At 40.9% G+C, this 21,823-nt stretch overlaps 1 protein-coding gene and 1 pseudogene across 1 annotated transcript; both read right to left on the bottom strand.

Moving 5' to 3' along the window:
- Positions 1-15,253: 15,253 nt before the first annotated feature.
- LOC110211865 (tubulin beta chain pseudogene) lies at positions 15,254-16,000 on the bottom strand (annotated as a pseudogene).
- Positions 16,001-18,036: 2,036 nt separating this feature from the next.
- Positions 18,037-18,917, bottom strand: KPLCE (KPRP N-terminal and LCE C-terminal like protein). The gene is given in 3 exon segments (XM_020991417.2): positions 18,037-18,588; positions 18,590-18,732; positions 18,812-18,917. Coding segments are annotated over 3 exon segments (801 nt in total).
- Between the last annotated feature and the right edge of the window lie 2,906 nt (positions 18,918-21,823).

Below are 21,823 nucleotides of genomic sequence, written 5' to 3'. Positions count from 1 at the left end.
TACGTCCTACAGGGGGAGTCAACATATATACATATGAAGTAAGTATATGAATGCAAAATCAAGATAATTTAAGGTGGGGAGAAAGCAGCTCAGGGTTGAGGGTGGCAAGGATTGGGAAAGGTTCCATGTAGGAGAGGCAATATTTCCCGCTCATTCCCAACCAGAGACAACTGGTCCAATCAGGTCATTGTTTTTTACTGTGTATTTACTTCACAAATGCTTCATGCTCATTCTTGACTATGAGTCTTTCCTCATGTGCTTCTCCCAGCATGGGAGATTCCCACCATTCAGAGGCAAGTCATCATCAAAGACACAGTGCATAAGTTCTCTCATCTGTCAAGGAAGGGAGAGGGACTAGGGATATTCCCTAAGGTATCTTCCATACCTAGATAATGTCCAGACACAAGGACTCCCCTCTCCGCGGTGACTTGATCCTTTTGCTATGCTCCAGTAGCATCCTTTATAGGCTTCACTGTATAAAATTTTAATCAGTTCACTCATCTTCTCTGGGCCTCAGTTTTCTCATCTTTGAAGTGGGAATAATAGGCATTGCCCTGTCCACCTCAGTAAATTCTATCAGTTAACACAATGGACCTCAATGCAATTTGAAAAGACAAAAGCCTTTACTAATAGGAAGACTCTTTCATCCAAGTCCCGGACACAGCCCCATGAGACACAGCTTATGTATCTGAAACAGGCTTTTTCACAACTCTAGCAGTGGAGTGGTGACAGGCCTTTGTATTCCCCACCTAGAGGCCTTCATTAATCACTGCTAGAGCAGCAGGGCCACTTAACCCTGCTGGCATGGTTGGTGCAGAGGTGGTGCAATTAGAAGGTATCTAGGACACCCAGGATGCCCCAAATATCCCTGTCCTGGTGTCTAAATTCACCAAAAGGGACTCATCCTTTTAGGTTAAAGCTTCTGAGGCTCAAGGCTCTCCCTGAATGACACAAAGGGTAATGAAGAGAGGCACAGTGGGTGTAAGAAGGATGAAGAGTATGGGGAATTCCCTTAGTAGTTACTCCTGCAGTGTAGACCATCTATGATTTAAAAGATAAATCATATGGAGTTCCCTCAGGCCTGTGGAAATTAAGTGGCTCATCTGGGACTCCATGGCTAGTTCCAGAGGCTCCATTTGAGCAGGTCTTTCTTCTTGTCTTTAAGCCTACAACTTTATTCACTCCACCATGCTGTCTCTGGCATAATAGATCCTGGGTAGCCAAGACTGGTTCACTTTTATAGCCATATCCCTGATGCGTGGCACATAGTAAGCACCTAAGAAAGTATTTTCGTTCATTCCTTCATTCCTTCCGAGCAGGTAAGATTTCACAACCCTGGTTGTGATGTGATGATGTAAACAGGTTACTCCACTTGTGTAACCTTGCTTTGCCAACTTTAAAGCATTATATAAAGGTTAGCTGTTATTACCATTATCATTATTATTGTTTCACAACCTTGGGGATTATTCTGCCCATCTCTTTGGATAGCTCATAATAATAACTCAAAGCATACTCTAATAACATGTGTTGTTGTTGTTGTTCAATCTTATCCAATTCTTCGTGACCCTAGTTGAGGTTTTCTCGTCAAAGATCCTGGAGTGGTTTGTCATTTCCTTTCTCTGGCTCATTTGACAGATGAGGAGATTGAGGCAAACAGGGTGAAGGGACTTGCTTAGGGTCACATGGCTAGGAAGTGTCCAAGGCCAGATTTGAACCACCCAGTGCTCTATCCACTATGCCAGGAAGTAAAAGAAGAGCAAGAAGGAAATCTTAAGGATCATCTCGTCCTGTGGCAGCAAACAGGTAAAAATCAAGGCCACTAAACTATATACAGGGATCTCTACAGTCTCATATTGTCTTAGAAAACCGCATATTAACATCATCTCTGCTCTATTATATCTTCATTTATTTTGTTAAATAATTCCCAATTACATTTTAATCTATTTTGGGCCCATTTGTGGTATTAACTATTGTTAGTGTTATTTTTGCATTCCCAATCACAGACGAACAAGAAGATTCTAGACATGATTGCTGACCCTCATTGTTTATGGGTAAAAAAATAGTCAGTTACACCTGACTACGTGCTGTCCTTCTTGCACAACACTCCACGCCGCTCCCTCCCTCCCCCACCATCCCTAGAATGCTCCCCCTCACTACTTACACCTTTTTGCTTCCCAGCTTGCCCCAAAACTAACATGAAAGCTCACCTTGTGCAGGGGGCCTCCCTCTCCATCTAGTGGTACAGTGGATAGAGCCCTGGGCCTGGAGTCAGGAAGCCTTACTTTCCTGAGTTCAAATCTGACTGTGTGACCTTGAGCAAGTCACTTAACCCTCTTTGCCTCACTTTCTCCATCTGTAAAATGAGCTGGAGAAGGACATGGAAAACCTCTCCAGTATCTTTGCCAAGAAAACCCCAAATGGGGACACAACTGAACAACAATAGTTTTAATGAGGAATAGGCATCCCTGAGGACTGGCTACTGTTTAGCCAAAGTCAGTGACCCACTTACCCATTCCCAGTTCATTTCTCACCCATTTCACTGGAGGAAGATACCCACGAGGTACAGGATAGAGGCTTACTAGAAGGCTGAGTCCTTTTTATCTGGCCAGGTCCTTCTTCTTGACCAGGAGGCATAGATATCCTACGTGCAGATCAGTCTTTTTGGCAGTCTGCCCAGTAGCCATGACATTCCCTAAGTTCCCTAACCTGAGGCTTCTGTTCCTCCTCTTCTGAGCCCCAGCAACAAATTGATGCACTTGTGATCCTAGACTTCATATATGTCATTCCTGATCTCTCCAAAATGTCCATCGTGGGCCTATCCAGGACTAGAAACTGATCATCAGAAATTCCATTCTTTAGTTCTGTGGCTCATCAGCCTTATAATCTTACTGAAGGGAAGGCACAAAATATAGGGCAGGCCATAGATCTCTTCCCTCACTCATTTTAAGCTATGGTGAGTTTACAAGACTCAAGGGGCATTCATTTATCAGGCTGCTTCCCAGCCCTGTGATTAGCTGCAACCTAGGTCCTGAGGATGTAGAAGTTAGTAAAGTTTTGGTTGACAAAGGGAAGACAGGAGAAAAAGGAGACGGGACAAGAAACACTGGTCCCTTCCCACCCTCTATTCACCAGCCAAACTGGTCTTCTTGCTGTTTCTCATGTGTGACTTTTCATCTCTTATTTCCCTGCCTTTGTCCTCCTTCCTCAATTTTGCTTCTCAGAATGCCGAGTTTTGCCAGGAGCTCCTGCGTCCGCAGCCATGGTCTGATGCCGGCAGAGTGTGAAGAGAGAAAAAATCATGGGCCAGGTGGGAGCAGTGAAGAACAAGCTCTGTTTATTGATCCGAGGGCTCAGACTTATATAGTACTGAATCAAGCAATAGTAACATTATTTTCCATGAAAAGCACAAACCTAGTTAAGTGATTTCCTTATTTCCTTGTACCTTGTCTGTTACTTTCTTTCCTGTGTCCTGTCCTGTACCCTATCTGTTTCCTCCCTTCCTGCATCCTGTTCTCAAGAGATGGAACAGGAAGGTGGTGAGCTGACATCCTGAGTTTACACAGCTGTCGGGCTTAGTACAAACTATAGGTAAGACCCGGGCTGGCCTAAGCCCTCCAACTCCCCAGAGCCGGACCTCAACAGAGTTCCCTTCAGTTCTCAGCTCAAGTACTACCTTCTCCATGAGACCTTTCCTGCTTCCCCAGATGCTAGTAGCTCCAAAAATTACCTTGAATTTCTTTTGTGTATATTTATAGGTGTACGTGTTGTCCCTAAAAATGTACAGAGAAGTCCTTGAGGGCATAGGCAGTTTCATTTTGGTCTTTTCGTGGTATTTAGCCCATAATAGAGACTTTAATAATACATGTTAATAAATGCATGTTGATTTGACTGATCTGGTTGTTTAAGACTAGGAAAAGAATAGTCAGGAGAAAGAACATATTGATCCCACTCTGGTACTAATTAATTGAGATCATCCGATGTTCTCTGCTGGACCAAATGGAATGATGGTGATGATGATGATGATGATGATGATGATGATGATGATGATGATGATGGTGATGATGACAATGATGATGATGATGATGATGAAGTTAGCATTTATATAGCACTTTAAGATTTGCAAATGGAAGTATTCTACTGAGTAGAAAAAAGATAGGATCAAATGAAATTATTGCACCACTGATTTTGAAACCACAAGGTACTGCACCCTTTGTATCTCTAGAACTCAGCACAGTGCCTGGCATTTTAGCTATTTTGGCCACAGTAATCAATGCCATCCTTATGGATGGCATCATTCATCTACGATCCACTCAGGTCTATACTAAGCACTGGCTTTGTATCACTGGGGGTGAGTATTCTCTGAGGTATTATTATGATATATGCAAGATCAGCAGAATAACTCCTAAGGTTGTGAAGTGTTAATAATAATAGAAATAGTAATAACAGCTAACATTTATATAATGCTTTAAGGTTTGCAAAGCAAAGTACAAAAGTGGAGTGACCTATTTATATAGCATTACTTCATAATCACAGTTGTGAAACTTCACCTCCTCAGAATAAATGAATAAATGAAAATCATTTATTAAGTGCTTACTATATGTCAGGCATCAGGAATATAGCTAGTGAACCAGTCTAGGGGCAACTAGAGGGCACAGTGGATAGAGCACCAGCCCTGGATTCAGGAAGACTTGAGTTCAAATCTGGCCACAGACACTTGACACTTACTAGCTGTGTCACACAGCTAATAAGTGTCAAGTCACCTCACCCCACTGCCTCACAAGAAAAAAAGTCACTTCACCCCACTACCTCACCAGAAAAAAAGTGAACCAGTCTCTGCTGTCCAAGATCTCCTATGCCAGAAGCAGCATGGTGGAGTGAATATGTGGTGCTTCTGAGAAAGACACAGATTTATACTCCAGGACTGTCCTCAGGGGCTTAGGGTCACAATTTGTAAAATAGTAGATGTTTAATGGGCAGCTAGGTGGCACAGCAGATAGAGTGTCAGGCCTGGAGTCAGGGAGATTCATCATTTTCCTGAGTTCAAATCTGACCTGACTCTTACTAGCTGTGTGACCCTGGGCCAGTCACTTAACCATGTAAACCACTCCAGTATCTTTGCCAAGAAATCCTCAAAAGGAGTCATGAAGAGTCAGAAATGACTAAACAACAAAAAAGATGTTTATACTCTCACAGGAAATAAAGAGAAAATCAATCAATTAAAAAGCATTTATTAAGCATCAACTATATGACAAACAGACAAAGAGAGCAGGAAAATATGGAGGAGTCAGTAGAGATGGGAATTTTGCACATGTCTGGCACGAGGGCAGGCTGTCAGCCAAGGGTGCATTCCTGCTCCAATTCTTTCCAGTCTTTTTTGTTCTACATTCTCATCCACCCCCTCTCTTACCCCATTCAGGCCAATCTGTTTGCTCACCGGTATGCTCTGACACTTCAGGTGATACAGATCTGTGATCTTAGTCATTGGCAAGCAGATGGGTAGAGTATCATGGGTATCAATGACAAAGAATGAAATGTAGTTGCACCATGGATCTCAAACCTATTCCTATCTAGGGATAAAACTCTAGTGACTGGGTAAAGAAGATGATACATTAAGTCTTCTTCTTTTTAACCAATGACCCTAGTAGAGGAACTGGGGCTGAGAACGAGTCTTTGGTTATTAATCAAAGTACTCATTTGCAGCAGTTACATTTTGATTTTCTTTGAACAATGACCTGTGATTTCATTGGTCTAGGAAATTCCTAGTGTGGAAACTGCTTTCACCAATGCAGATAAGCAATTCCTCTGTAATTTAGTCTTAGAGTTTTGCTTGTGGACACTGAGAGGTTAAGTGACTTTCTTGTTGCAACACAGATAGTATGTGTCAGAAGGAAGAATAGAACCCAGGAGTCAAGAGAAACAGAAAAATATACACATTTGTGCAACTGGAAGAGATAATGTGGCAACGAATAAACAGTGTTCTCTCAGGGTGAGATTATCTTTATGGGTCATAGAGAAAATTAAATAAGACAGGCAGTGGGTCTAGGAATGGTTTTGTCCTGTTTTGATGGTCTTGGGAAAAGAAGGAAATGAGAAGAAAAGGGGACTAAACTGGGGAAGAAAGGAGGAAGAAGGGGAAGGAATTCTACCTTGTGTAATAAGGATTCATGATGAACCTCATTTTCATTGGAACCAGACAAAGGAAGACAGAATATGCTAATACACATGCCCACACTTGCACACGTGAGTACAGTATAGAAATTCAACCAGGAAATAGATGGGGACAGGGAGAGGAAAGGGGGGGGCTTGAGAAGGAAGGCAGAATAGGTGATAAAGTAGTCATAAGCAAAACAAACTTCATGGTAAGAGGGGGATGAGTGTAAAAGGAGTATTAAAAGGAAAGAATGAAAGAGCAAAAAAAACATGATTCAGGGAAGGATATGGGGAAATGAAGAATGGCAACAGAGCAGAAACCAATCATGTAATTTATAAATTACAAACATTAGGCAAACTCTTCTTTCATTATTTTCTTCTTTGTAAAGAGAAGAACAGAGACAAAGAGAGGAAAAAGACTAGAGTACAAGATGGAAAGAAATAAACAATTAACAATCATAACCATGAATTTGAATGGAATGAACTCACCAATGAAAGCAATAAAGCCAAAAACAATAGCCAAATGGATTAGAAAGCAGAATCCAACAATATGGGTTGTTGTTTTTTTAAACAATAATAACACTTGAAACATACAGATTTGCATTGGTAAAATAAATCATTCAGTCAGTCAACAAGAATTTATTAAACATCTACCATGTGAGAGACACTGTGCTAAGCACTGAGGATACAAAGAAAACCAAAATGCAGTCCCTGACCTTGAGGAGCTCAATCTAATGGAAGAGGGAGAGACAACATGCAAATGGCTATCTACAAACAAGATATAGAGAAGATAAATTAGAGATAAACAATCAAGAGAGAGAAGGCACTAGTATTAGTGGGGATAAGGAAAGACTTCTTAGAGAAGGTGGAATTTTAGCTGAGACTTGAAAGAAACCAGGGAAATTGGGGGCCCAAGATAAGGAGGAAGAACATTCCAAGCATGATGGACAGCCAGTGAAAATGCTTAAAGTGGGGAAATGGAGTTCATTGTTCAAGGAACAGTAAGGAGGCCAGTGTCACCAGATCACAGAGTATATAGAGAAGAGCAAGAAGTGTGAGAAGACTAGAAATGTAGAAGGAGGTCAGTTTATAAAGACTTTGAATGTCAAGCAGAGAATTTTTTGTTTGATCCTGGATGCAATAGAGAGTCACTGGAGTTTATTGAATAGGGCAATGATATGGTCTGTTTGAGATCAAGTGAATGGTTGAGTGGAGAATGGACTGCAATGAGATGAGACTTGAGGCAGGGAGACTAATCAGAAGGCTATTGCAGTATTCTAAGCATGAGGTAATGGGACCCTACATCAGGGTGATTTCAGTGCTGGAGGAGAGAAGGGGGCCTATATAAAAGATGCAATAAAGGTAAAAGAACTGATAGGACATGGCAGCTGATTGACTATGGAGGCAAGAATGAAAAGTTGAGGATGATATCTAGGTTTTAAGCTTGAGTGACTGGAAGAATGGTAGTGCTCTCAACAGTAATAGGAAAATGAGGAAGATTGGAGAGCTAGGGACTTTAGATTTTACCCAAACAATTTGTTTTGTTATTATTAACAGAAGACTGACCAATAGAAGCCCCATCCTAGCATGCACAATGTTTTGGGTGCTGCCATCTACCTTAAGGAAGCTAAGGCAGCCTGGTTTTACACATTTGTAATGGACAGCCCACTCTTCACTGAATAGCTGGATGGGACTCCCATTGTCTAGACCTGGAGAGAATAGCATTGCAGCAAGAACCAATTCCCATGATAGACAGACAAAAAGAAGATAAACTGACCATGCTGCAAGTTCTCTTTATCAATTTTGTGTGTACTTTTGTATACAAGGAATTCTCCCAGTTTCATGAAGAAATTACACCAACATTGGATGGTCTTCAAAACAACAGGGTGGAGTGGAAACCCCAAGCTGGTGGATATGACGGATATGAGGAAGGTGATGGAAAAATAAGAAGAAAAGCAGCAAGAAGCCAACAATGACCCAAAGCATGTAAAGAGTTGGAAATAACCTGTTAACATGGTGATCCACAGCTTTCAAATCTGAAAATTCAGCAAGTATTGGTAATGATACCAAAATGTGTCAAATTTTGTAATACAATACAATGGGACTAAGTTTCAAAGACTTTCTACTGATGAAGAGAAACTGAAAATGAATAGCAAAAAAATAGCAACAGTACAAGATATAAAGAATAGGTACAACTTTTTTGGTCTCAAATTTTAGGTTTTAAACTTAAAACATTCACAGTCCACACATTGTCCACAAAACTTTCACTAAATTATCTGTTAGAAATTAGTTTCCTTTTTATACCTGAAGCCAACTTCCAGAGACAAAATCCTTCAAGTCAACAAACATTCGGGTATGAGAAAGATGAAAGAAATACAAAATGAAGAGAGCTACAACTCAAGATTTCCTCCGTCTGGAATAAACATCATCCTTCCTTTCTCCATATTTCTTACTTGTTATTTTAATTGTCAAGATTACATCACTTTCCATCAGTTTATAACAAATCACAACTTTATGCCAACAGATACTCAAAGCAAATCTTTCCTGTTGCCTGAGCCTGGGTAACAGTACTTTATGAAATTACAAAAAGCTCATTTCCTCAGAGAGAATTATCTCCTCTTAAGCTTCCTAATGATTTATACATATCTGATATTGCCTATTGAATATGTACTACTAGGGTGAACTGTGAAGTTTGCTTAGGAGAAAACTTCATTCAGGGAAGCTATTTAGATATTTTTCAATTAATACACACACACACACACACACACACACACACACACATATATATATATATTATATATATGTATATATATATATATATACACACACTTGTATGTATATATAATTTTGTAATATTTCTGGAATAATTTGCCAAACATTTAAAAGGTATTATTTTGACAAATGAAACTGGTGGAAACATTACTTTGAACATATGGTAAATTTCTGGAGTCCACAGTAACTTAAAAATCGAAATAAACAGAAATAATATATTTCAGGCTAAAATGGAAAAAAAAAAAGACTTAGGAATGTCAAAAGATATCTAAATTAGAATATGCTGGCTGCAATTCAAAACTTTTGGAGTACTTTTTCTTTTATTCTTAGAAATGTATGTAAATATATTCTGCCCTGCACAAAGATAGTTTCATTTTAAGCAGCAAAATAAAGCTTTGTTGACAAATTTTCATCTTAATATTCTTTAGTATAGGAATCATTAAGAACATGTATGACTGGATAGGGAAATAGGTCATGTACAGAGTAATAGAATAAACTCAGTCCACTAACATCCATGAAATATTAAAAGATTGTCTTCTTCAAATTGGATAGATTCTCTATGGAAGATTTATTGAAAAACTTGCACAAGTTTTTTTTAAAACGCACAAGATTAAGAGGGGTAGCAAAGTGCCTTGGTATAATGGGATATACCCATACTAATAAAACTGTAGCTCCATTAAAAGAGTGAAGTACAAATAATTAATAACTTATAAGTGATTTTTCCATCTACTAAATGGCACATCAATAGAATAAATAAATCTGAATGTAAAGTTAAAGAAAGATAAAGAGATTAGGGGTGGGGGAATAAGGTCAGTTTTGAACAGGTTAAGTTTAAGATGTCTACAAAACATCTTAGTTCAAAATGTCTAATAGGCAGTTAGAGATGGGAAACTGGAGGTCAGGAGAGAGGTTAAAGCTGTTAAAATAAATCCAGGAATGATTCATCATAGAGATGATAATTGAATTCATGGTAGCTAATAAGATCACCAAGTGAAATAAAATAGAGGGAGAAGAAAAAAGGCCCAGGATAGAGCCTTGGAGGAATACCCATGGGTAGTGGGCATGACCTAGACACAACAAAAAGAGACTGAGGAGGAGTAGTCAGACAGATTGGAGTAGGACCAGGAGAGACTAATGTCAGGAAAACCTAGAAAGAAGAGAGTATCAAGGAGAAGAAGGTAATCTATGGTGTCAAAGGTTTCAGAGAGGTCAAGAAGGAAGAAAATTGAGCAATGACCATTAGATTTGGCAATTAAGAGATCATCAGTAACATTGGAAAGGGAAATTTCAGTTGAATGATAAAATCAGAGGCTAGAGTGTTAAGAAGAGAAAGAGAAAGGAAAGGAAGTGAAGTTATCAATTACAGAGTCTTCTGAAGGAATTTAGCCACAAAAGGGCAGAGAGAGATGAAATGAGAATTAGCAGGGGGCAGCCAGGTGGTGCAGTGGATAGAGTGCCAGGCCTAAAGTCAGAAAGATTCATCTTCTTGCGTTCAAATCTGGCCTCAGACACTTACTAGCTGTGTGACCCTGGGCAAGTCACTTTAACCCTGTTTGTCTCAGTTCCTCACCTGTCAAATGAGCTGGAGAAGAAAATAGCAAACCACTCCAGTATCTTTGTCAAGAAAACCCCAAATGGGGTCATGAAGAATCAAACATGACTGAAACAACTGAACAACAAAGGGATGGATAGATCTAATGAAGGTCTTTTGAGGGTGGGAGAGACATGGGTGTTTTTGTAGGCAAGAGAAGCAACCAGCAGACAGACAGAGGTGGACGATTAGTAAAAGAGTAAAGAGAGCAGCCCAAGATGGCGAACTTTGAGGATCGAGTGTCAGATGTGGAAGAGGTATAGATAGTTAGTTGCAAGCTCATCACCCATGCCCCCCCAGGACAATTTAATGAAGTGTTTCATGATGTCGGGTTACTACTTAACAGTGACAATCTTCTCAAGGAAGGGGCAGCTCATGCATTCTCCCAATATTATACGGATCAGTTCGCTCCAGTGAAGATAGAAGGATATGATGATGAAGTCTTAATTACAGAGCATGGTGACCTAGAGAGTGGCAGATTTTTGGATCTAGGAAATGGGGTTTTCTTTAAATTTGATCACTTATGGAAAGAAGCAAGTGATCGCCAACCTGAAGACCATAAATGGAGGTCTGAAGTCATGGGGGGAATCCTGTGACAAGGTATTAAGGGCCTATATGAATTGCTTACTTTCTCAATGAGGGGGTTATGGAGGGAGGAAGGGAAAGAATTTGGAACTAAAAGTTTTAAGAACAAATATTGAAAATTGTTTTTACATGTAACTGGGGGAAAATAAAATACTAAATAAAAGCAAAAAAAAAAAGAAAGAAAGAAACTTCTAAATCCTAAGATATCCAAGTCTCTATAGAACATTTCATTAACATATACCTATTAATAATAGTAAAATAACAATGATGATGACATTACCTTATAATAGGTATGATAATAATAGTGCTATATTAATATACATACTTCTACTAAAACTGCCTGAGGTTCTTAACTTTCTGTCTGTGAACTTGTTTTTAAAACGTATTTTGATAAATATATTTCCCTATAATTAGTTTCTTTTGTAGTACTATATACATTATCTTATGCTTTAAGAATATTATTCTGAGAAGGAGGTCCATAGGCTTCACCAATCTGCCAGAGGGGTCTATGACACAAAAAAGGTTAGGATTCCTTGGACTAAGCCCTCAAAGCTCATGGGAGTTATCCACTGGTGGTAGAATAGTGTCCCACCTAATTGAGGAGCATTTCCTCATGGCATTCTAGTCTTCTTGCTTCATCAGGGTAAGAGAAGAAGACTCTACCAATGGCTTTCTTTTCCTCTACTGGTATATACTGCTCAAAGAGTTATATATTTATGATCTCTGTGACCTCTACACTCAACCAAGGGTAAAAGCTCACAATCTATATTTGGGGTGATGAATCTATACCATTTCAGTTGCCTAGGGTGGTGAGTGATTCTAGCATCCCTTATTTTATTGGAATGGATAATGTATAACTGGCTTAAGTCCATGGGTATGGTTTAGAAATTTTGTCATGTCCTGTTCAAAGAGAAGAAATTTCTGAGGCAGGGAAAACTTGGCCAAAAACTTGGACTACATGTGTAGTCATGTAAAACACATCCATAATAGTCATGTTGTGAAAGAAGACATAGACAAAAATCTCAAGAAAAATAAAGTGAAAAAAAGTATACTTCAGTCCTTATTCAGTTCTTTCTCTAGGTAGAAGTCTCTTTCAATGTGCTTGGTTGAATCTACAGATCTTAGGGGGAAAGCTAAAGCTATGTTCTTTAATGCGATCTCCAGGTTGGTCTTTGAGAGCTCTTTTGGCTTCAGGGAACCCAGCCCTTCAAGAGGCTTGTGTTATTATGTCATTCTTCTAACTTGAGTATATATTTACAACCACTCAGATGATGACCTCACATACCCTTCAAAACCAGGGAAGCCAAGAAGTCTGCATTACAATCAAGGATAGCAACACCTGAGGGGTTTAGGGTGTGCTGAGGGAAGACTAGTACCTCTGGTGTGAGGGCTGCTGAGCCCCTTTCAGTGTTGATCATCCACCTTTGGTGTCCACCTGGTGCCCAACTCTCACCTGTGGCTCCAAGAAGCTGTAGCATGTGCAATGGCCACACCCCAGTAAACCACCTGGGCAGGTGAGCTAAGCTAGTTTGAAAGAAACTGAGGGATCTCAAACCCATCAGTGAGTTAGGGGGATGGCTACCCCAAGATTGTTAAGAATGCATTGTGGAGCACTTAGAGCTTGGTTAGACATCAAAGATGCCAACGTAATCCACTGCATCCCGAGTCATCTTGACTTTGTCTTGACCCTGATGACTCTGGAAGAGAAAGTGAGGCCTATGACTTTGTGCAACTCTGCCTCACTTAAATCCAATTTATGCGTGAATCAAAAGACATCACTCATACTATTTTACCATTTTTACCTATCTCAAAGTCCTATGGCAACAGGCAAGTAGTGACTAAGTAGCAGGTGTAGATACACTGGGACCTGTAGTCACAACTCTGCACACTGGGCTTAGGGTTGTCTTCTCACTGGAAACAGTAGTGGGATTTAGCAGCCTCCTGGGTATCTAAGCAACCTTTTTTAAGGCCCACACTACTCACCTCCAGGTGTGAGGAAGGGACTAGAAAAGGTCCCCTACAATTTGTATGCTTCATCCAACCCCAGACTGCTTACTGTGGCAGGCAAGGATCCCACCCTGTGGACAAAACAAAAAAGCATACACATACTTTTGCAAAGATGATTCTATTTATGGTTAGTACATGGAATGTGTGCATGCTTATGGACAACATGAAATCCAATAGACCTGAAAGATGACCAGTCAGCAGGTATCACATCCAAATGGCAGTCCTGAGTGAGATAAGGCTGGCAAACAAAGGCCAACTTACAGAGCTGGATACACATTTTTCTGGAGTTGCTGCAGTGAAAAGGAGTACCATGAAGCTGGTGTAGGTTTTACAGTCAAAACTAATCTAGTCAACAAGCTTTTATGCCTACCAAAAGGAATGAATGATGGACTCATGACAACAAGATTGCCACTTGCAGGAAAGCACCAGGCCACCATCATCAGTGCATATGCTCCTACCATGATGAACCCTGATAAGGCCAAAGAAAAATTTTATGCCAAAGAAAAATTTTATGAAGACATAGAAACCCTCATCATCAATGTGCCAAAAGAGGCCAAGCTTATAATTCTAGGTAACTTTAATGCGAAAGTAGGCCCAGATTATGAGACATGGCAGGGAGTCCTAGGGGAAAATGGAGTTGGAAACAGCAACAGCAGTGGTGACTTACTACTGAAGACTTGTGCATTTCATGACCTTCTTGTCACCAACACTGTCTTCTGTTTACCTAAATGTAATAAAACTTCATGGATACACCCTCACAGCTAACATTAGCATTTAATAGACTCTGACATTGTAAGGAGAAGAGATAGACAGGATGTGAGAGTGATGAAGGTGATATGTGGCACAGTGCTGAACTGATCATAATTTTATCCTCGCCAAGCTAAATATGCACATTCAAAAAAAGTGGCAGCCCCAAGGCGAGACAACTACCAGAATTCTTAATGTCAACATTAGAGTGCTTCTCTGAGGGAATAGTTCTATTGCTAACTTGGAGGGAAAGCTGAGCCAACAGTGGATCAGTAAAAGGAGTAGGCAGCTTTCAGAGATCTGGTGTATAGCATTGCATTTACTCATCTGGGCCAGAATACTTGCAAACATGAAGATTGGTTTAACAACAGTAATAGGGAAATTCAGAAGTTGATAAGCAAAAAACGAGAACTCCATGGGGTTTACCAGCAGAATAGTTCATCCATCTCTAAGAAAGCAGCATTTAACTTCATCAAAAGTAAAGTACAAGGAAAGCTTAGAGAGATGCAGGATTCTTGGCTCGGTAAGAAGGCAGATGAAATTCAGTAACATGCTGATAGTAACAATCCAAAGTGCTTCTATGGTGCCCTGAAGGCTATTTATGGGCCAAAGACCTATGGTGCATCTCAACTACTCAGTGCTGATAGAGCCACATTGATTAGTGATAAGGACCTGATCTTGGCAGATGGGCTGAACACTTCCATAGTGTTCTCAACAGACCATCATCAATCAATGCTGAAGCCATTGGCCATATACCTCAGGGTGAAGTCAATTTCTCTCTAGCTGAACTTCGACTGAAGAAGAGGTGTTAAATGCTATTAGGCTCCTCTCCTGTGGCAAAGCACCTAGTGCTGATTCTATTTCAGCTGAAATTTACAAGGCTGGAGATTCACTGCTCATACAAAAGCTGGCAGAAATTTTCCAAGTTGTATGCCAAGAGGAGATTATTCCCCCAGGAGTTCAAGGATGCTTCCATTGTTCATCTCTATAAAGGTAAAGGAAATAGATTGTCCTGTGACAATCACAGGGAGGGTCTCTCTCTTAATCATTCTGGGCAAGATTCTTGCCAGAGTCCTCCTAAATAGACTGATCCTTCACCTGGAACTTGATCATCTACCTGAGAACCAGTGTGGCTTCAGAAAGAGACGAGGAATGGTCAATATGGTGTTTGCTGCCTGACAACTCCAAGAGAAATGCCAAGAGCAGTACAGAGGTCAGGCCAAGTCACTTTACCTCAATTGCCTCTTTTTTTTACTATAAAAAATGCTTTAATGGTGTTATCTGTATAGAATTTGATGTCAACGAACAGAAAAATAGCAAGTGCAGAATGCAGCAAGACATAAACATCAGAAAATAAGTTTGTGAGTAAATAAAAAGAGTTCATACAGCTATCAACATAATTTACAGCAATTGATGCATAGGTTTATACCACTCTTCAGCCTCCTCCTCAAATTCTCCCTCCTCCTCAGCTGTGACATCCTGATACTGCTGATACTCAAAACCAAATCATTCATGTTGCTTTCTGCTGCAGTGAATTCCATTTCATCCACGCCTTCTCCAGTATACCAGTGTAAGAAAGCCTTTCTGTGAAACATGGCTGTAACTGCTCAGAAATGTGCTTAAAGAGCTCTTGGATGGCACTACTATTACCAGTGAAGGTGGCAGACAAAGTAACTGCTATTCTTATTTGGAACCTCGAGCATTTGCTCATCTACTTCCTTCGTGGACATACCGTCTCTGAAAGTGGCTGCCACCATAAGATAGTGCCCATGCTGTGGGTCACAAACAGACATCATGTTCTCTACATCAAACATCTGCTGGGTGAGCTCTGGCAGAGTTAAAGCACGGTACTGCTGGCTACCATGGCTAGTCAGTGATGCAAAGCCAGGCATAAAGAAGCACAGACAGAGAAAGGGAACTATGTTCACTGCCAGCCTACACAAGTCAGCATTAAGCTGACCTGGGAAATGTAAGCAGGTGGTGATGCCACTCATGTTGTGACACCAGGTGGTTCAGGTCACCATACATGGGAGTGGTCAGGATTTTGAAACAGATATCATAGAGGACTTCATTATCGGTACAATAGGTTTTATCCATGTTTTCTACAAGCTGGTGTTGTACACCGATGATGGTGTATACAATGTTCATCAATCTGACCAAGACCTTTGATGCTGTCAGTTGTGAGGGCTTATGCAAAATTATGTCAAAATTTGGTTGCCCAGAGAAGTTCGTCATTGTTATACATCAATTTCATGATGATATGCTTACCCAGGTTCCAGATAACGAATGATGCTCTTGAGTTTTCCAGTCACCAATGGAGTGAAGCAAAACTGTGTGCTTGCTCCCATGCTTTTTAGCATGATGCTTTCAGCAATGTTGTCAGATGCCTTCAACGAGGACAAAAAAGGCATCAAAGTCAGCCACCATACTGATAATAAATTATTTAACCTGAAAAGGCTACAGGGCTACTAAGTGGAGGGAGAACTGGTACAAGATTTTTTGTTCGCAGATGACTATGCATTCAATGAAGTCTCTGAAGCTGAGATACAACAACATATGGATCGATTCTCTTCTGAATGTGCTAATTTTGGCCTAACAATGAAAAACAAGAAAATACAGGTTGTCCACCAGCCAGCACCACACCATCCATAGGTGGAACCATCAGTTACAGCAAATGGAAAGATATCAAATGCTGTGGATAAGTTCACTTTCTATGAGTGAAGCAGATTGCAGTAGCACAAAAGAAAGGTGAGATGCATTAATTTAGAGACATCTCCACTCCAAATGTTCATATGGACTATTTGTGCCCGACCTGTGGTAGAGCCTTCTCAGCTTGTATTGGTCTGATCAGCCACAGATGGACACACTGTACCTTGACTCTAACAAAATGATGTCGTTTTGGTCCTCTTCAAGAAAGAAGGACAACCACCATATAGTGGGGGGAGAGGGGGAAGGGGTGGATTTGGAGTCAGAAAAATCAGCATTTGAATCCCAGTTCTGCTTACTACTTGTGTGACTTTCAGTGAGCTACTTAACTTTTCTAGTCCTCATTCTCACGTTGATAAAATGAGGGGAATAGACTAGAAATTCCCTAAGGTCATAGGTAGGTAGGCAGGAATTTAGTTGTGTCTAACTCTTTGTGTTCTCATTTGGGGTTTTCTTGGCAAAGATACTGGAGTGCTTTGCCATTTCCTCCTCCAGCTCATTTGACAGATGAGAAAACTGAGGGCTTTACCAACCTTCTAGTCCCCTAGGTTCACAACCTCAGAGTAATCCTTAACTCTTCACTCAATCCCCTTCAACTCTTCATCTTCAAATCTCCTTCACCCTGTATATTTAATCAGTTTCCAAGTCTTATTGACTCTACCTCTTATGTATCTCTCTTCTTCACTTCTGCAGTCATCACCCTACCTCTGGCCCTAATCACTGGACTATCATTGTTCAGTCATTTTCAGTCATGCCCAGTTTTTCATGATCCCATTTAGGGTTTTCTTGGCAAAGATACTAGAGTGGTTTACCATTTCCTTCTCCAGTTCATTTCGCAGATGAGGAAACTGAGGCAAACAGTTTAAATGACTTGCCCAGGGTCACACAGCTAGTGTCTGAAGCCAGATTTAAACTCAGGAAGATGAGTCTTTCTGTCTCCAGGCCTAGTGCTCTATCGACTGTACCACCTAGCTGCCTAAGTTATGACCCTATGAACCTTCATTACTGTCTGCTCTGTCAGTGATCAGGAGAGGCCTTTTAGATTGAGAGAGACCTTCATTCCACCGCCTGGGCAATTTTATGTTCTAAAATAAGCTGGGAACTTGCTCTAGGACAAACCTGGTCTACCTCCTCCTCCCTCTGTGCTCTTTCTAAGCTTCAGGTGCAGAAAGAAGATACTGGAGAAGTCAGAGGGAAAATGACCACGCAGGGAACTGCTATAAGTTGCATTCTCAGTTTTATTGTTACATAAGTTTTTGTTATTTTGATCTAACTCTAGCAGGCAGCCTTTAAAAGAAGCAAGCATGGCACAGAGAACATGTTAGGAGTTTCTTATCCCCTTTCTCCTTCCAACCATTGTAGTTTCAGGATCTCTGGGTAGGACTGAGGAGGAGAGGACCGGGATTGCTCCATGGAGCAAGAGCCAGTTGGTAGAGAATAGGGATATAGCAGAAGGAGATGGCAGTGAAGGTTGGATACTAACAGCAGCAGTCATCTTCATCATTGGCACAGCAGGCAGGGCCACAGGCTCTCATGGGGATGATTCCCAGACAGCAGCATCCACCTTCGCAACAGCCGGAGCTACAACAGCCAGAGCTACAACAGCCAGAATCCTCACAACAGCCAGAACTCTCACAACAGCCTATGTTTCCTTCACGGCACTGGGGCCCACGAATCCAGCGCCTCAAAGGCCTCACTCCAAAGCTTATCGGAGCAGTGGGGCAGGAAGTGGTGCCACAGGAATTAGAAACATAGTAGGAAGATGGCACCATGTACTGTGGTGCCAAGTACTGGACAGAGGGAGCCTGCACGTAGTAAGTCTGTGTCTGGCAAGGTGCTGGGCATTTGACAGAAGACTGTGTTTGGCATGGAGCTGGGCATTTGGCATTGGTTTGTACCTGGGTTGGAGCTTGGCATTTCACAGAGGTAGTCTGACACGGAGGAGCGCATTTCACATAGGTTGTCTGACACGGAGTTGGGCATTTCACAAAGGTAGTTTGGCATGGAGCTGGACATTTCACATAGGTAGTCCTGGCATGGAGGTGCACATTTCACATAGGTAGTTTGGCATGGAGGTGCACATTTCACATAGGTAGTTTGGCATGGAGCTGGGCATTTGACATAAGTAGTCTGGCATGGAGGTGGACATTTCACACAAGAACTCTTAGATTGGCCTTTCTGGAAGAGAGAAGAGGCTCCTTTTACAAAGGAAGTCTTAGACTGGCATGGCTCTGGTCCACTCCCATAGGAAACCTGTGCCTGGCAAGGAAGCTGGGCCTTGGGTAGCTTGGATGGGCCCTGAAGCTGAGCCTTTCACACAACATGGCAGGAACTGGGGCTGCTTCTGCTGGTCACACATTTTTTTTTCTTCTTCAAGTGCTGAATCTGAAAAAGGGAGTTTACAATGGGTCAGTGAAATAGGGAGACATTTTCAGAATCTTGAGACATCTATTAAACACTCGGAGGGTCTAAACAATTACATTTAAAATTTCCCCATCTGGCAAAATTACAGTATAGGGAGACAGGATTCTAATCCTGGGAATTAGATTAGATAATCTGTAAGATTATTCTCAACTCTAAATTTCTATTAAAGATCATCTAGCTTTAACCCCCTTGTCTTATATATGAGAAAATTATGATTCTGAGAAATAGGTCCAAGGTTACCCAACTAGAAAATAGAAGAGAAAGGACTTAACCCAGGTCTCCTGACTCTCAGCCCAAGGTTCTTTCCCATATATTAGCATGTCTTTCACCATCTCCCCATGCCCTGCCACATACACATATTATTTTTCCTCTGAAATTACCTTCCATTCTCCACCCTTCCACTCCCCCCCACCAGGTGTGTATATGCATGTATTCATATATATAATGTGCATTTTATGTGTACATATACATAGTTATTTGCATGTTGTCTCCCCCACTTGACTGCTAGCTCCCTGACAGAAAGGACCTTTCTTTGTATACCCAGGTTCAGCACAGTGCCTGGCACATAGTAAAGCTCTTGATAAATGCTTGTTGATACTCTATTCTATGTTACTCTGTTCTTTTCTTTCTTTTCCTTTCTTTTTCTATTCTATTCTACTTTATTCTGTATCTTCTTTGTCTGATTTGTGAATTATCTTCAGAATATGGTAAATTCCTAGGTAATTTCTCCCTTCTCTTTTTCTCACCACTTAATCCAGGGTGTAGCCTGGGAAAGCAAACTCATTTTGATAGTAATCTCCAAACTGAGCCTTACCAGTTGTGAAAAAAAAAAGTTACACATCAGAAAACCAAATAAAATTTCCTTCTTAATTATCCACTGCTTTAGATTATCCAGGGTCTCTACATCCCATGAAACAGAGACTCAAGAGTTAACTGCAAATACAAGCAAGACCCAGGATATCCTAAGACAATTTACCAACACAGGATACCCCCCCCCAGCCTTTCTATGTTCAACCAGAACTTACCTAAACCTTTCCCTTCTGCCATCTCAGAGTTTTCTGGCACCAAGTTAGCAAAATCCTTCATCCCACCCCATCACCTTACTCTTGAAACCCAAAGAGACTCACCCTCTTTGAAGACTGGAGCAAGGCTTTGAGAAGACAGATGCTGTGAGGAACACAAGACCAGAAGGCCTTTTTATAAGGGGCTCTTAGCTCTGACTCTTGGTATGAGGTAATTTATTGGCATCTAATTCTTTCATCAGGCAGCTGGGCACCCCATGACCAAGTCTGGCATTCCATTGGCCAGATTCCTCCTGCATATAGCTGTCTATTCAGTCACAGGTAGAGCATGCCTCTCTGTTCAGTGCTGAGTCCTCAGGAATATGAGAGAAAAAAATAAAAAGATTCTCATTCTATTCTTCACCTATAGACCTGCTCTTCATGCTTATAAGTCCTCATGTATTTCAAAGGAATATTTCCCTAGGAATATTTAAGTCTAGACAGGAGGTGTCAAACATACAGCTGTGGGCAACATGCCTGAGTGTCCAGAACCAAATTAAAATGTAATTGGGAAATATCTAACAAAATTAATAAAATACAATAGAATACAGAAAACTTTAATATGTGATTTTCAAAATCAATTTGGAGCCATAGGGATCCTTATATATGGTTTAGTGGCCCCTGTTTCTATTCAAGTTTGACACCACTGGTCTATATCACTCAGTTTTTCAAAGTATTTAAGAGTCTCAATCTTTAGTAAAGGCATGATTTGGGTTCTAGGGTTGACTGCTCCTCCCTAAGGGTTGCAAGAGGCTCTCCTAGAAAATTGTCAGTGTAGCCCAGGTCAGAGTTGAGACCACAAATCCATTGGTACCAGTGATGCTTTGAGCTCACTGTGAAAATTAAATGATTCCAAAGAACAGTCAGAAAAGAAGAAAAACTTTCTAAAGTGCTTGTTTTCTGCTAGACCAGGGGATAAAATAATAAATAATTAAAAAGCAAAAATAAAAACAAAATAAGCCCTGTCTTCAAGCAGTTTACATTATCCTGAGGGAGCAGAAGGAAACAACATGTGCACAAATAAGTAAATAGAAGATAATTTGAGATAGTCAGGGATGGCGTGCCTCTACGGGTATGCCTGTAATCCTGCTGCTAGAGAGGCCGAGGCTGGTAGAATTTGGAAGTTCACAGCTGCATTCAGTAGAGCTAAAGCTGTTAGGATGTCTATATTAAGTGTGCTACCAAAACAGTGAGTCCCTACTAGTGGAAGGTGACTAAGCTGCTTAAAGAGGGGCAAACCAGTCCAGGTCAGAAAAATGGAGCTGGTTAAATCTCCTTTGCTGAGGAATGTTGGGATCAGGCTCCTGAGTAGTCACTACACTTCCAGCCTGGGTGAGATGGAGAGACTTAATCTTAGTGACAACAATAACAATAATTTGAGGAGGGAGAGAGAACTAACAACTGGAACACCGGCAGGCTTCATGGAGAAGGTGTCACCTGAGCTAAACCTTGATGGGAAAGTGACATGTAGAAAGGCACAGGCAGAGATTAAATACAAACTCCCCAAACTGACATTTAAAGTCCTCCAAACCTGGTTCCCACATCCCTTTGCTATCTTATTTCATATTATGACCCCTCATGCATTCTCCATTCTAGCAAAACTCCTTGGCTAGCTATCCCCCATACACAATATTCATCTTCCAAATCTGTGCCTCTATGTAAGTGGTCCCCCATTGTCTAGAATGCATTCCCTCCTAATCTCCACCTTATAGAGGCAGCTAGTAATACAGTGTTCTGGAGTCAGGAGGACCTGAGTTCAAATCCAGCCTCAGACACTCAC

Source organism: Phascolarctos cinereus, unplaced genomic scaffold, assembly GCF_003287225.1.
Source record: "Phascolarctos cinereus isolate Bilbo 61053 unplaced genomic scaffold, phaCin_HiC Scaffold_5;HRSCAF=322, whole genome shotgun sequence".
Taxonomy (NCBI): domain Eukaryota; kingdom Metazoa; phylum Chordata; class Mammalia; order Diprotodontia; family Phascolarctidae; genus Phascolarctos; species Phascolarctos cinereus.
Note: the sequence above shows the minus strand (reverse complement) of the source record. Positions and strands in the feature narration are given on the sequence as shown.